At 40.6% G+C, this 13,516-nt stretch overlaps 1 protein-coding gene across 23 annotated transcripts in view; it reads right to left on the bottom strand.

Moving 5' to 3' along the window:
• The window catches only part of COL12A1 (collagen type XII alpha 1 chain), a 116,394-nt gene that overhangs the window by 25,277 nt on the left and 77,601 nt on the right, over nucleotides 1–13,516 (bottom strand). For all 23 annotated transcript variants that reach the window (XM_083608079.1, XM_083608089.1, XM_083608078.1 and 20 more), the window contains 14 exons: nucleotides 12,979–13,108; nucleotides 12,457–12,576; nucleotides 12,136–12,282; nucleotides 11,506–11,622; nucleotides 10,432–10,578; nucleotides 9,632–9,706; nucleotides 9,072–9,211; nucleotides 7,972–8,095; nucleotides 7,027–7,170; nucleotides 6,264–6,428; nucleotides 5,768–5,806; nucleotides 5,505–5,643; nucleotides 3,980–4,122; nucleotides 2,706–2,815 (listed from right to left, as the gene is read on the bottom strand). In XM_083608079.1, coding sequence (XP_083464205.1) covers nucleotides 2,706–2,815; nucleotides 3,980–4,122; nucleotides 5,505–5,643; nucleotides 5,768–5,806; nucleotides 6,264–6,428; nucleotides 7,027–7,170; nucleotides 7,972–8,095; nucleotides 9,072–9,211; nucleotides 9,632–9,706; nucleotides 10,432–10,578; nucleotides 11,506–11,622; nucleotides 12,136–12,282; nucleotides 12,457–12,576; nucleotides 12,979–13,108 — 1,740 coding nt within the window. The remainder of the gene's footprint in view (nucleotides 1–2,705; nucleotides 2,816–3,979; nucleotides 4,123–5,504; nucleotides 5,644–5,767; nucleotides 5,807–6,263; nucleotides 6,429–7,026; nucleotides 7,171–7,971; nucleotides 8,096–9,071; nucleotides 9,212–9,631; nucleotides 9,707–10,431; nucleotides 10,579–11,505; nucleotides 11,623–12,135; nucleotides 12,283–12,456; nucleotides 12,577–12,978; nucleotides 13,109–13,516) is intronic.

Here is a 13,516-nt window from a genome sequence, read left to right on the forward strand (position 1 = left end):
TTTCTCCCGGGAAGGGAATAGATATGAGGACCTTATATCTCTTCCCCTGGTGATGAGACAGTAGCTGCAGGGAGCAATTTTCAGCATGTAAAGAGCAGAAAGCAAAAGCATTTAAGAGCTCTTCCCTTCTGTCAGCCATCTGCCCCCAGTTCCAGCTTCCTGTGTCAGCTATTTTTAATTTTTTTTAAAGTGCTGCAAGGGAGAGTAATGGAACTTCTATCACATGTAGTTTGGTTCATAATGGCGAGACACAGAATAAAAACCATATGGTTCTATAAGAGTTCTTTGATACTGCTTTAATTACTGTATTACTAAGCCAACACTTTCCCAAAGAGTCTTGCTGGATTCATCCACTATCACTACAGCAATGCTACTCAACATCCAAAGAACTGTGCCAAAACAAATTTTCCACAAGTAGCCAATATTAAGTTAGCTATTTTTCATTGAGTGAACATATAACTCGTTGAATGAACACCACAAAAATGTTTCATATTTTGGAAGGGTTCAATCCAATTTTTAAAAGTTTGGCATATTCTTAATATTGGATATTTTTTAACATCAAAATTACCATACAAAATCTGTTGCAATTTTTTTCTCTTTTGCTATAGCTAGGTCACTTATTTCATGTGCGCACACACGATCACACACAAACAAACATGATAATTCATTGCATAATTATCCAAACTCATGTGCTGAGGTTGTGCTGCACATAATAAGCAGATGACAGAAAATATGGGGTGCTGGATTTTGTGAAGCGCCCTAAGATTTATGGTTATAAACTTTGTTATACAAATTTTAATCATCATCATTATCTATGCAGGAAGTGCAATTGTAGACCAGCTCTGAAGGTTCCTTCTCTTTAGCTTTGAAACATTATTTCTAATGAATTACCCAATCTCCTACTGATGACAAACAATACAATGGCATTCAGAAATCATAGCAGGCCCATATTATAGTATTTACCACCTTTTAGCTGCGATTCTGAACTCAATTACCGTATTTTTCGCTCTATAACACGCTCCCAACCATAACACGCACATAGTTTTTAGAGGAGGAAAACAAGAAAAAAAATATTCTAAACAAAACAGTGGATGTATGATTTTTGTGGTTCATGCTGTGGCCACAGACATGTGATCTGACGGTGAGTTTGGGGTAGCCCAATGCAAAAATCCTGAGGATCCACGTGGATCCGTACTTTGTAACCACGTTTTTGCACCACTGCGGCCCCAGGCAACAGTGGGTGCTTGATTTTTTTGGTGCATGCTGTAGCCATGGACATGCTATGTGATCTGATGGTGAATTTGGGGTGACCCAGTGCAAAAATCCTGAGGATCCATGTGGATCCGTGTTTTGTAACCACGTGAATGAAGGAACTGTCAGTAATGTATGACATCTCCAATACAGTGATGAAGGAAGAGGGGGGGGGAGCTCACACTTGTCCTAGGCAAAGCAGCCAACTCCTATAGGCCTAGGTGCCTTCACCCCCCCCCATTAAAGTCATCATCCCCCCATGCTGATGGGCATTGCCATTCATATAAGGTACCAGTGTGCATGCACTTTGTCTTGAGATCATTGCAGTCTGTGACCTGCCCCCCCAATATTTTATTGAAGTTGGAAGAAGGAGGGAGGGAGGGAAGAGAGATGGAGAGCTCACATTTGTCCTAGGCAAAGCAGCCAACTCCTATGGGCCTAGATGCCTTCACCCCCCCCATTAAATATTTGAGGGAGTCATCCCCCATCCCCCATTGTGGTATGTGAGTGGGGCTTACCTGGCTGTCCCCCCAATATTTTTTGAAGTTGGAAGAGGGAGGGAAGGAAGAGAGAGGGGGAACTCACATTTGTGGAGCTGCCTTGCCTCGAACGGGAGCAAAAAGAGGAGGAGGAGACTCAGGGACAGGAGCCTTGTAAGCGGCTTTGTTTGAATTTACCGGTGAGGTGCTGGGGGAGGGACGGAAGGGGATGCCTCTTTGTCCCTCCTTCTGGCTCATTGTAAAGAAAGCAGAGTAAGAGCCGCTTACATTTGTGTAAGGGAGAGCCATAGAGCAGGCAGACACTGAGAAAGAGAGGCTGTCTCCCTTTCCCCACCTTGGCTTTTACACGCTGCGTGCAGCTCTTGCTGGCTTCCGAGCGCCCACCTCGCCAAAAAGCCATAGAGGAGGCAGACAGGAGAAAGAGAGGCTGTCTCCCTTTCCCCACCTTGGCTTTTACACACTGCGTGCAGCTCTTGCTGGCTTCCGAGCTGCCTCCCTTCTCCCACCTCGCCAAAAAGCCATAGAGCAGGCAGGCAGGAGGAAGAGAGGCTGTCTCCCGACACTCAGCTGTTGCTCAGCTGTTGCCGGCTTCTCAGCCAGCCAAGCGGAGGAAGAGAGGCTGCCGAACAGCCAGCAAGAGCGGTTCCTCCTGCCTGCATTCGCTCCATAACACGCACACACATTTCCCTTTACCTTTTAGACGAAAAAAACTGAGTGTAATGGTGCGAAAAGTACGGTACTTGCAATCAAGCCCCATTGAACTGGACATATTCAATATGTTAACCTATCATAAATATTCAATCTACATTAACGGTAAAAGCTCAAGAATATTTGCTTGAATTGACTTATAAATTATTGAATCTATCTATATCTACTAACTAGCAAGTATGGTTTTTTGTTCTCAAGAAAAATGCTTTTGTTCATAACAATTTGCACACAATTGTCAGCATTTACCTTGTGGAAACTTCCATAAAAGAGTTTCTTAACTTCATCACCTTCAAATGTTACTGTCTGAACCTCTCCTCTTGTGTCCTTGTTAAAGAATGATAATACTTTGCTGGATGCTGGGGGAGAAAAAAAAATTATTGACTATATGCATGGTTAAATTAGTTACAGTTTTATAACACTCCATGCCCCCAGTAACATATGCAGTCTAATTTGATTAAACTTGTCACAAGCAGCAAAGAATGTATTACTAGGGCCAAATCATGAATGTTTATTATCCACTTGTCTCAGGTTTACTAATAAAAAATAAACAGAAATAATACCAGATTCATGGTCAGTACACATTGTAAAGTACATTATTTGATGTCTCGGGGCCCAAATAAATATCAACCTATCATAAAACTTTAAATGGATAGGACACAGCAAAGCTCACTGGCACAGAATGCAAGCCAATTACTGGAGCACTTTGGGTAAGTACGCTTTGAGATAAGCCAAACACTGTGTTAAAACACCTGGTGCCAATGCTTGCTGCAGGTGGCTGAGAGATGAATGGCTTCTTGCAGTTCCCAACTTGCCAGTTTCCCTCCCTCAAAAGACACTACATAGAAGTAGCATGATTTATGGCAGTTTAACTCTGAAGGAAGATTATTTCAGTATAAAGATGAAAGCAAAACTTCCTGGTATTTACTTATTCTTTTCACATGCCACCAGAATATGATGAACTAGAGAAACATCTGGCTTAGTTGACTGCTCACAAATGCTGACCAACAAACAATATATCTACTGCTGGAACTCTGCCTGGCCTTTGATTATGCCGATATAGGAGCATTGAATTAACATCCTTCTAGTTGGTGTACTTTGGTGAGCAGTATGTTCATTTCTAGAGTTTGCAAAGTATAATTTCAGATAATAAAAATGGCAAGATCTTTCTCAAAGTTAGTGGCTGATCCATTCCTAATAACTTCTATTTTTAAAGCTCAGATTAAAGTATTTCCTGGATGATTTCATCCAAATAGAAGATTTCACAATCAGCTGCGGTTTTGCAAACACAGGGTCCAGGCAAATATTATGCAAATTGCACATAACTGTGCAAATTAGTTTCAGTCTACCTCAGAATTTTCTTCCCTGTTGATCTCTGGTACTGAACAAATATTGGATTGCAACAATAAATATTTCAATAATGTTCTGAGCTTGACAGATTGGGGAAGAAAGGATGGAAATTTAGCCATAAAGTTCCATTTAGAGATTCTATTCATACTATAAGCAGGTGAAATCATTCTTACAATCAAGAACAACTCCAACTTGTGGCTTGTAATCTCTGTCTGTTATCTGCCAAATTGCGAATGGTTCAGTGGGGGTGTCCGGGAGAAGGCGGAATAACAATATGATAGTGTAAGCCTTTGGTAATCCATCTGGATGAATCTCCCTATTAAAGAAAGCATAGATTATTGCTCATTGAAAATGCATGAAAAAGGCTAATGAACTTCATAATGTTTCATCTGAAACACAGAAAAGACTGTAGGAAAATGTCAACACAGTGACATTTGCATTACAAATTTCACAACGAAGTTGTGGTTCACTCAAGATCCAGAACACACAGACCTTTGCTCAGCAGTTGATCACTCGCTCCACTCAAACCTCACAAAGACTGATGTACTGAAGAAGATTCAAAAAGAAATTCCGAGAGGGCTACTTTGCATTTAAGACTTAAAGAAGCTCTCGCCAGAAAGGGAGGAAAGGCTTGTTTAAACTTCCCAATATTCTTCAGTTTGCCTATTTGACTGCTTTTCCTTCCCACTGTAATGAAAAGCATTATGAATCTGAACTGTTTTGGATGGGTACATAATTTGATTCTTAATCATTCACTAGAACTGTATTAAATTCTATTTTTTCAGTAACAAAATGAGATAGCTATCCAGACCATAGACTGAGCCTATAAAGAAGTGGGGAACTTTTGGCTCTTCAGATGTTGCTAAACTACAACTCCCATCAGCCCCAGCCCAGTTTCCCCATGCCTGCTGTAAGGGGTAAGAGGCGATGGTGACAGAAACTGCAGTGTAATCTTCAGGGTCATTAAGCAACAGGACCCTTAGAATTTGCCTGGAGAGGAGAAAGAGTAGCAGCAGAAATATTGTTGGGGAACTAGCTAGGAATAAGAGTCCAATAACGACTTTTGGGAGGCAATTCAAAAAGGAGAGCAATTCAGGGAGGGGGGAAATCAAATGTAAATAAAGCTATGAGTTCCTCTCACTTAGTACAATTTGCTCCCCTCAAAAACTGTGGCTTTGTCTTGGCTATATACAGAGCACTGGCATGTTTCTGTAGGGCTTGGGTGCTTCAACCTCTCCAAACTATGCAACTGTTTTATTCTAATAAACCTTCAGAATTCCTCTCCTATTGGCAAATGAGCTGGTGAGTCTGAGTGAAGAATATTTAGCAGCTAGCAATATACTGTATGGAACAACTACCATCATGCATCTATAGCTAAAATTTTCCCCACCACTAACCACTAATAGCCGAGTTTGAAACTGAATAATTGCAACAGATTTCAATTGCCATGTCAATAAAAGCCTGTATAGGGAATGGAGAAACAAAGCAGGCCTGGAAATACTAAATATTTTAAGCAAGAAGAAAAGTGGTACATTGTTTAAGAAAGTTGTTGCAGTTCCTTTTGAGCATATTTCTTAATGTTGCAGACTAAGCAAAATATATCACCCATCATTCCAGAAAGTTATGTGTTCCATGTAACCACACACAGTCAACTTTCCCCAGTTAAAAAAAGAAAAGAAGAAAGGTAGCACAGCTTACATTGTGGGTTGGCTAACAAAGGCATTTTTATTAAGCCTGTATGCCACATAACTGGGGTAGGATCCTGACTGCAAGGAAACGCCTGGTACTGAAGCAAAATACTTCTCCGTTAAGTTGTAAGCTTCCAGCATCCTGAAGCCTGTATCATAAAGGAGAACATGTTTTTCATCATTATTATTATGTTCAAAGGGAAAGAGACTTGTGGAATTTAGAAAATGTGCAGACACTTTACTAGGCGGGGAAACTGGTGTATAAATTCTTACCAGGAGAAGTGTACCCATCCAAGTACATGAGAGGGCAAGCTGAAACAGAAAAAGAAACATGTCAAATGAAATAATGAATGAGCCAGCAGCATTGTTGTTGGAAGGTGCGCAGGGTTACTGCAGAATCTCCTCCTTTGGAAGTTTTCAGAGTGAGACTAGACAAGCTTATATATCGCAGATGCTTTGCCTGGTATTCTAAGAGTTTCAGCATGCACCTAATAAGCTGTTGTATGTACATGGGGCTTTCTGTTGATATTCCCTTTCCATTGCAGCTCATCTCACAGCATCAGAGGACAATCTGGACACCCCTCTTCATAAAGAGCAGATTTCTGTGGAGGCATGAGGGAATGTGCTAGAAAGGGTGGTACTGAAAAGAATGCATACAGGGGGTTGTATCTAATCGTGTCCCTCCACTCATGGAAGGCTCTTTGATCACTAGAATCCAACAGGTAAATTTATTCTTAAGAAGATTAGAGAGAAGTGGCATTTGACTTACTTGAGGTAGCTGTCTCACAAACAAAGGTGATGAGGTTATCCTCAATCTTTTCAAAAGCATCAAAGTCATCAACTATAAAGACATGGCGTTCACTGGGTTTGCTGGCGATCTTGGCCAGTTCATGGTAATCAACATCAGCCACACCAACAACAAAGACACTGAAACCTGCAAATGTAGTATCAATTGAGTTAGTCTCGTCACAAGTATATTTCTACATGTTCTTCTCAAAGATAACATCTAAGCAATCTGTTATGAGGGGATGACATACAACTCAAGGGAGATGTGTAAAGTGTGTACATTTATCGTTTCCTTTTAAAAAAAGGAAAACATCATATCCTGAAGAGGGTAAGTGACTAAATCTGTGGTGCATGGGCATCAGAAAGGCAGGTAGATATTTCTATAAATAAATAAATGTTCAAATAAAAAGCTTACATGTACAACAGAGTTTAGCCAGGGTGAAATCCAACAATGCTTGAACAGATTTCCACTTGCTCTACACAGCTTCCCCTTCCTCCCAAAACTTCTTCAAAGGATCCCCTGATGTGCAAGTGGAAATCTGCCCTCCTTGTACATGAACAGCACTGGATTCAGTCCACTGCAAAGTGATACTGGATAAAGTGGTTTACAGATATCAGGCTCATAAATGTTCACTGATTATTTGAACTGTGTATATTACAGCCTTCCTAACAATACAGAATCTGACATTTGATGAAGTTAGCGGAATTATAGTTGTACAATGTTATGGCACGTAAAAGCAACTTACCAGAATGTTGTATGACAGCTGCAGCTTTCATCACTTCATCCTGTGACCGGCCATCAGTTACAACAACAAGTACCTTGGGAACTCCTTTCCTCATACCACTTTCCCATGTCAAGACCTTATCTTTGATAAATGTAAGTGCTTTGCCTGCAGATGGTGAAACAAAATTCATTGCGGTGATCAAACAAAAATGATAATATTAGTAGCACACACATTAACATTGGAATGAAATTAAAAGGTTGTATCCAACTAAGTTATACTCAAAGCAGACTGAGAGAAATTAATGTGCCTAAGTTAGTCATGTCCATTATTTTCAGTGGCTGAATTTTGGACTCAGCTAAAGGGTAAAGGGACCCCTGACCATTAGGTCCAGTCGTGGCTGACTCCGGGGTTGCGGCGCTCATCTCGCTTTACTGGCCGAGGGAGCTGGCGTACAGCTTCCAGGTCATGTGGCCAGCATGACTAAGCTGCTTCTGGCGAACCAGAGCTGCACACGGCAACGCCATTTATCTTCCCACTGGAGCAGTAACTATTTATCTACTTGCACTTTGATGTGCTTTCGAACTGCTAGGTTGGCAGGAGCAGGGACCGAGTGACGGGAGCTCACCCCATCATGGGGATTCGAACTGCCGACCTTCTGATTGGCTCAGTGGTTTAACCCACAGTGCCACCCATGTCCCTTGGACTCAGCTATACAGCTGCAAATAAAATGTTTTAAGTGTGTTGTAAAGTGCATTATACAAATGTGGCACTAGATGGCGATGGTGAGCTATGGCAAATTCAATATATTTTTCAAAAACTTTTTTTAAAAAAGCATTTTCACTTTTTTTTCTATGTGTCTAGATTCCACCTCTGAGTAGGACTGACGATGGATACAATCCCAAATCTGTGAAGCATAGAGACCATGTTTGTATTTAAAAAACTGAACTCAAATCCTCCCACAAGTACCTGTTTTTGTGTTCCCTCCTCTATACCGAATATTCTGAATTGCTCCTAGTGCTTGTGCCTTATCATCATATGTATTCAAATGGAACTCAGACTTTGGATCATCACTATATTGCACCAAAGAAACCTGAAACAAAAAATTAAATCTGGCATTATTGGGATGAATGCTCCAACAATGCAATTTTGTTCAATACCACGGGGGGAAGGGAATGGGAGTACAGGAAATGTTAATGAAGGATTTGGCACATATAAGAATGATCTAGTCCATGATTTGGAAGCTGTGGGTGTGGTAGCCAGTTAAACAGTCTGCATCACATACAGGCTTACCTGCTTATTGGCTGTTATTACATGCATGTGATGAAAGGGTTTTTCAAACAGCCAAGCTGTCATTTGCAAGGTACGGTTTCTACAGTCTAACAAGCATTTCACCATACTACAAAGTAAAGGAAGCACACACATACACCCCACATTGCTGAAAATCAGGCCACCCAAACTCTGAATGTCTTGCAAGTAGGAAAAATGATAAGAGCCAACCCACCAAGGACAGGGTGGCAATTTGTCCAGGGTAGAAGGGTGTAAAGGGCAAAATGCAGCAAAATATTGTGCACCCGTGCTACTCTTTTAAAGAATATTCAATCCTATGAGGGTCAGAATCAGTTTTGCCTCAAGCTAGCCAGTTTTGCCATTTGTTGAGGGTGGGGAAACTGAAGGTCTAGTGAATTGACTAATGCAAGGATAACAAATGTGGTACCCGGAGATGCTGAGGACTGCAACTCCCATCATCTCAGACTACTGGCAATGGTGACTGGGGCTTATGGCCATTAGGGAAGCATAAGTGTCGCCCTCTTACTGTATCTTCATCCCCGGAATCAGCAAAATGCCCATCCATGAGCTGGAGAACACCTATGATCCACTCTTTCATGGTCATGGAAAGGGGATGATGGAATCCATAGTGCAAGCATGAAGACAGAATCTGGAAGCATGGGCTATAGACTGAATCACTTTTCTAGCTTTGGCTGAAATTGAAATCTAGCAGCTTCTTTTAAGAATCTTTAGAGTCTTGGTTTCTCTTGTTTATTACTAGACAGGAAAAATAGACAAACCTGAATTCCAGCAGGGTTGATTAGGTCAAAGGCTCCAACTGTATTAAAAACGAATTTCAGCACTTTGTGGAAATTGTCATCTCCAATACTCCAGGAAGCATCAGTCAAGAAGACTATATCTGCTTTGGCACCCTTGCATACTGAAAAGTTCATTGGATTCAGTTAAGTCATTTGACACGTACAGAATAATTAAGGAAATTGAGATGATAATTTGAAGAACAGCATGTGTCAAGCTTTTCAATGTAACATATAGAATACATCTAAAAAACCATTTCCCCCATTGGAATTTATGAAAAATACATTCAAAGGCTCAAATGCACAAAACATGTTTATAGAACTCAGACTAAGAACACAAACATGAACGCTCTGGAAACGTAAAAGACTAGGGAATATATGGGAAGAGTCAAACACAGTTTTAAACAGAACTTACTTCTCTGTTCACAAGCTATCATGAGCACCCTAAATTATAGTAACATCAGAGCCTTTATTCAACAGTACTCTCAAAGCCCTGCTTTCATAGACATGGCAGAAATAAGATAAATGCTTTGGTAAGCACCTACCATCTCGAGCTGGTGGGATTGTTGGAGGAGGAGGGGGAGTTGGTGGCTGAGTTGGTGGTTCTGTTGGCTTGATCACTGAAACAAAAATACTGAATTAAAATATTTTACATATTCAATATTCTTAACTTTGTGAGTTGCAATTAGTAATATCCACTGCAGAGAAATACAATTGACAGACGTTCATTTGGTTGCAACTTATCTGACATGTCCATCTTTAAGAAAATAAACTTCTATTGTTCTTCGTATGCACACAGAGAGATAAGAGAGGCGGTGTTTTAAAATCATTTGTAATTCACCTTTTGTACTCAAAGAACTCTAATCATCCCACCTGGGACTGCAAAATCCTGGCAGGAGGTCAAGAAGTGCCAAGAACCTGGCTGGCAACAATACATGATTGGTGAAAGATTTTGAGACAAGAGAAGGTTAGAATCCAAAAGTTTTAGGATTCCACCCCCATGGAAAATATATCTGTTGCCCAATTCATGCATGAAATCTCACAAATAGGAAACAAAGGAAAACTAGATGCTGCCTGATAGCTCCGTCAATAGAACAAGAGACTCTTAATTTCAGGGTCTTGGGTTCAAGCCCCAAGTTGGGCAAAAGATTTCTATAGGGGGACTAGATGACCCTCGGAGTCCCTCCCAACTCTACAATTCTAGGATTCCTTAAAAATACTACAGTGTTTTTACAAGCTCAAAAATGATAATATCTCCAAGCACAATTACTTTGACCACATTCATTCAATGTACTTTAAATCAACATTACCACCACTACTACTCTTATTGTTATCTGCCACTTACATGTTCTTTCTCTTGTAGACACCGGAGGCCCCTCAAGGTTTGGAGTCTGAACAAACACAGTAGCATCATACTCTGTGTCTGGTGAAAGGCCAGTGAAACAGTGACTGGTTTCTGTTCCACGCACTGTAATTTCTTGTCCTCTGGATCCTGCAAATAGGTAAAATAATGACTTTAAAATGCTTAGAACGTAGAAGCTTATGAATGCTTGCTGAATGGCTGAAAGCGGAAAACTAAAGTACATACAGCAAAGAAGGGAATGGTTGTGTCAATGGAGTGTTCTGCTTAGCTTCCAGAACTTTTGGAAGAAAGTTTGGAGCATCTGGATTGCAGGCGGGTACAGAACAGTGCCAGGATATGAAAAGGGAAAGGTGTGGAACAACTGATCTCCATAACAACAGAGGAGAAGGATGCTTAGCAGGCAACATGCTTCGAGATTTAAGTTCAATCCTTCCTTTGATCTGCACTAGTGTTTCTTAATGTCCACATGTACCACATTTGTGAAAAATAAAAGGAATGGGGATTAAAAAACAACAAACTTTTCTTGTTTTGTAGTAGAGATACTGTGGGAGTAGCTGTGGTATAGAAATATATATTCATATCCTGCAACAAACAGGAGGGGCATATGTTATAATGGGAAAGAGATATTATCCATACTACTCAGCTACTAAACTCTCAAGGAGCAAAAATTATTTAAATGAAGGACAACTATGGAACAGCCTGAGGCAGAATATGTTGAAAGGAGGGGAATAAGAGGAGCATAACACTTCCTATAAGCAATCAAACACTGGTACTGTTTTATGGAGAGCTACAGGTATTTGCCCCAAGTGTTCCTGCTGCCTCCAGCCTTTCAATGATTAAGATCTCTAACGAGATCATCTGCCGTATCCCTGGTTGGGAACACAACCCATTTATTAAAGTTATCCATCTTCAGAGGAACCTAGGAATGCAAGAAATGACAGTAGGGGTCTGTGAGAGGCACACTGACAGGAGATTCCTTGCTCTTCAAGGTTTAGGTGGAAATGTGTTACAGTCTTCACATTAGTTGCATGCACAACCCAATATATATATATTTACCATCAGCTGGATTTAGCTTCAGTCTGTAAGAAGTAGCTGCCCGATGAGCTGTCCATTTGATGCAGAAAGTGTCCCATCCCACATTATAACTTGTTAAGTCAGTGACATTTAAATACACTGCAAAGCGTGAAAGAAAAATTTCCATGAACTACAATATGAAAGCTAAAAGCAAATTATGAAACTATGACGAATGTCTTTATTCTTAAAATATCACTTATTCTACCACAAGTAATAGGCTATTGAACTCACACTGCAACTAATAGGTACTGTATGTGTACTGAGGGGAGGCAAGAATCACATTTTCTCAGCAACAGCAAGTTGCAGTTTTAGTAATTGGGGTATGTGATTTTATGATAATGAGAAATGTATTTGCATCCCTAACATAAAGCACAAGATAGCAGAATGGTGTTAGGTTCCCACACAGTAACCGAGAACTGCACATTTCCTGAACAATGCCATGTTTCTCTGAAAGCCCAGCATAATCCTCCAACACTACCTGTCCCATGGGGTAGGCATGCACTAACTGATGGAACCTCCCATTTGAGGTTATTTTTCTCACATCTACTAGCCCAGAAAAGGCTCCTCTGTGTTAATATACAGTGAAACCAAAAGCATGAAAAGTAGTCTTACATGTAGTGCCTTGATCGACCAGAGGTGCACTGAGTCCAGAATCATACTGAGCATAAACATTTACATCATAGGAAGTACTAGGAGACAGGTTGTGCAATGTATATGAAGTCACATCTCCAACAAACACCTCCATGGGCTCATTGGTACCTTAAAGGAAAAAATGAATTTTCATTTGCCTTAATGAGAGCAGATCTCCAAGAGCTCAGAGAGAAGACTCATTTTCACATTTATATCAGTCACATTCTCATAGTGTTTAAGTCTTGAAATGAACAAATATTAAATAATGTCAAGTGTACTTGAATATCTTAAGCTCAGCCTTACCAACAGGTTTGTAGACAATTTTGTACCCAAGAACAGGAGATGGTGAAGGATCCCAGGCAACTCTGAACCGTGTGTACCATTCATCTGAAATGCGTATGTTCTGAGGTGAAAGCAACCCAACTGAAGAAGACAAAAATTGAGTATAAAGTTAGAATGGTAGCATAAAATGTTATTTCTATGCCTGTATGACATCTAGCAGACTGGGTTCCTGGCAGATGAATGGATTGGACAGTGATAGTGATTAGATAACCCAAAGTGTTCCCAAAGATCCAGGTTATGGCTGTAATTCTGCCATGTCTCTGTGTTGGGACATTCAATCTTTCCCTATGCAGACACACAGCATTTCATGTTGCATGTGCAAATATTTGAGGAATGCTGAGATAGGATCTCAAATGAAGGTCCATTTGGCAAATATCAACCATGGCAACAACTCCTCTACCACTACTTCTGGGTGGGGGGGATAGTTAAGGACCATTTGCACCTCAGTTGTTTGCATATTATTTAACAGCACATCAGATGTACCTGTTTTTCCATTTCCTGTCAACTGTCCACCATCTCCATCTTCATAAACTGCCACAACGGTAATTTTGTAGGGTGTATCTGACTGCAAAGGCTGTAGCAATACATTATTTCTTCTGCCAGGCACTGTTGTCTGGAACATAATGGGAATCGAGTAAATGTTGTAGAACCGTAAATTGCTCAAAGCTGTAGTAGTACAACTTGGAGTTCTACTCCACACTGAACAAGCAGCTATGCTTTTATTCATAGGTTCCATAAGGCCCATTAGCAAGGTTCCACTCACATAAAACACTCCTGCTGAGGAAAGGGATACATAGCATTCTTTTATTCCCCATATCTCTTGAAGCTCCTTGTATAGTTCATATGGGGAGCTTCTGGAACAATTTGGAAGGTGGCACAGGGGAAAATGGAGAGCATCATTTCTGTCATCTCCAGCCTTCACTAGCAGAAGGATCTGATCCTACCATGAATGAAGGGCAGTTCTGGATCCAAACCAATGCATGGGCATCAGGGATAGAAAATATTTTCACTGTAATATTTA

The sequence above is a fragment of the Podarcis filfolensis genome (genome assembly GCF_964270895.1).
Source record: "Podarcis filfolensis genome assembly, chromosome: 3".
In the NCBI taxonomy this organism is placed as follows: domain Eukaryota; kingdom Metazoa; phylum Chordata; class Lepidosauria; order Squamata; family Lacertidae; genus Podarcis; species Podarcis filfolensis.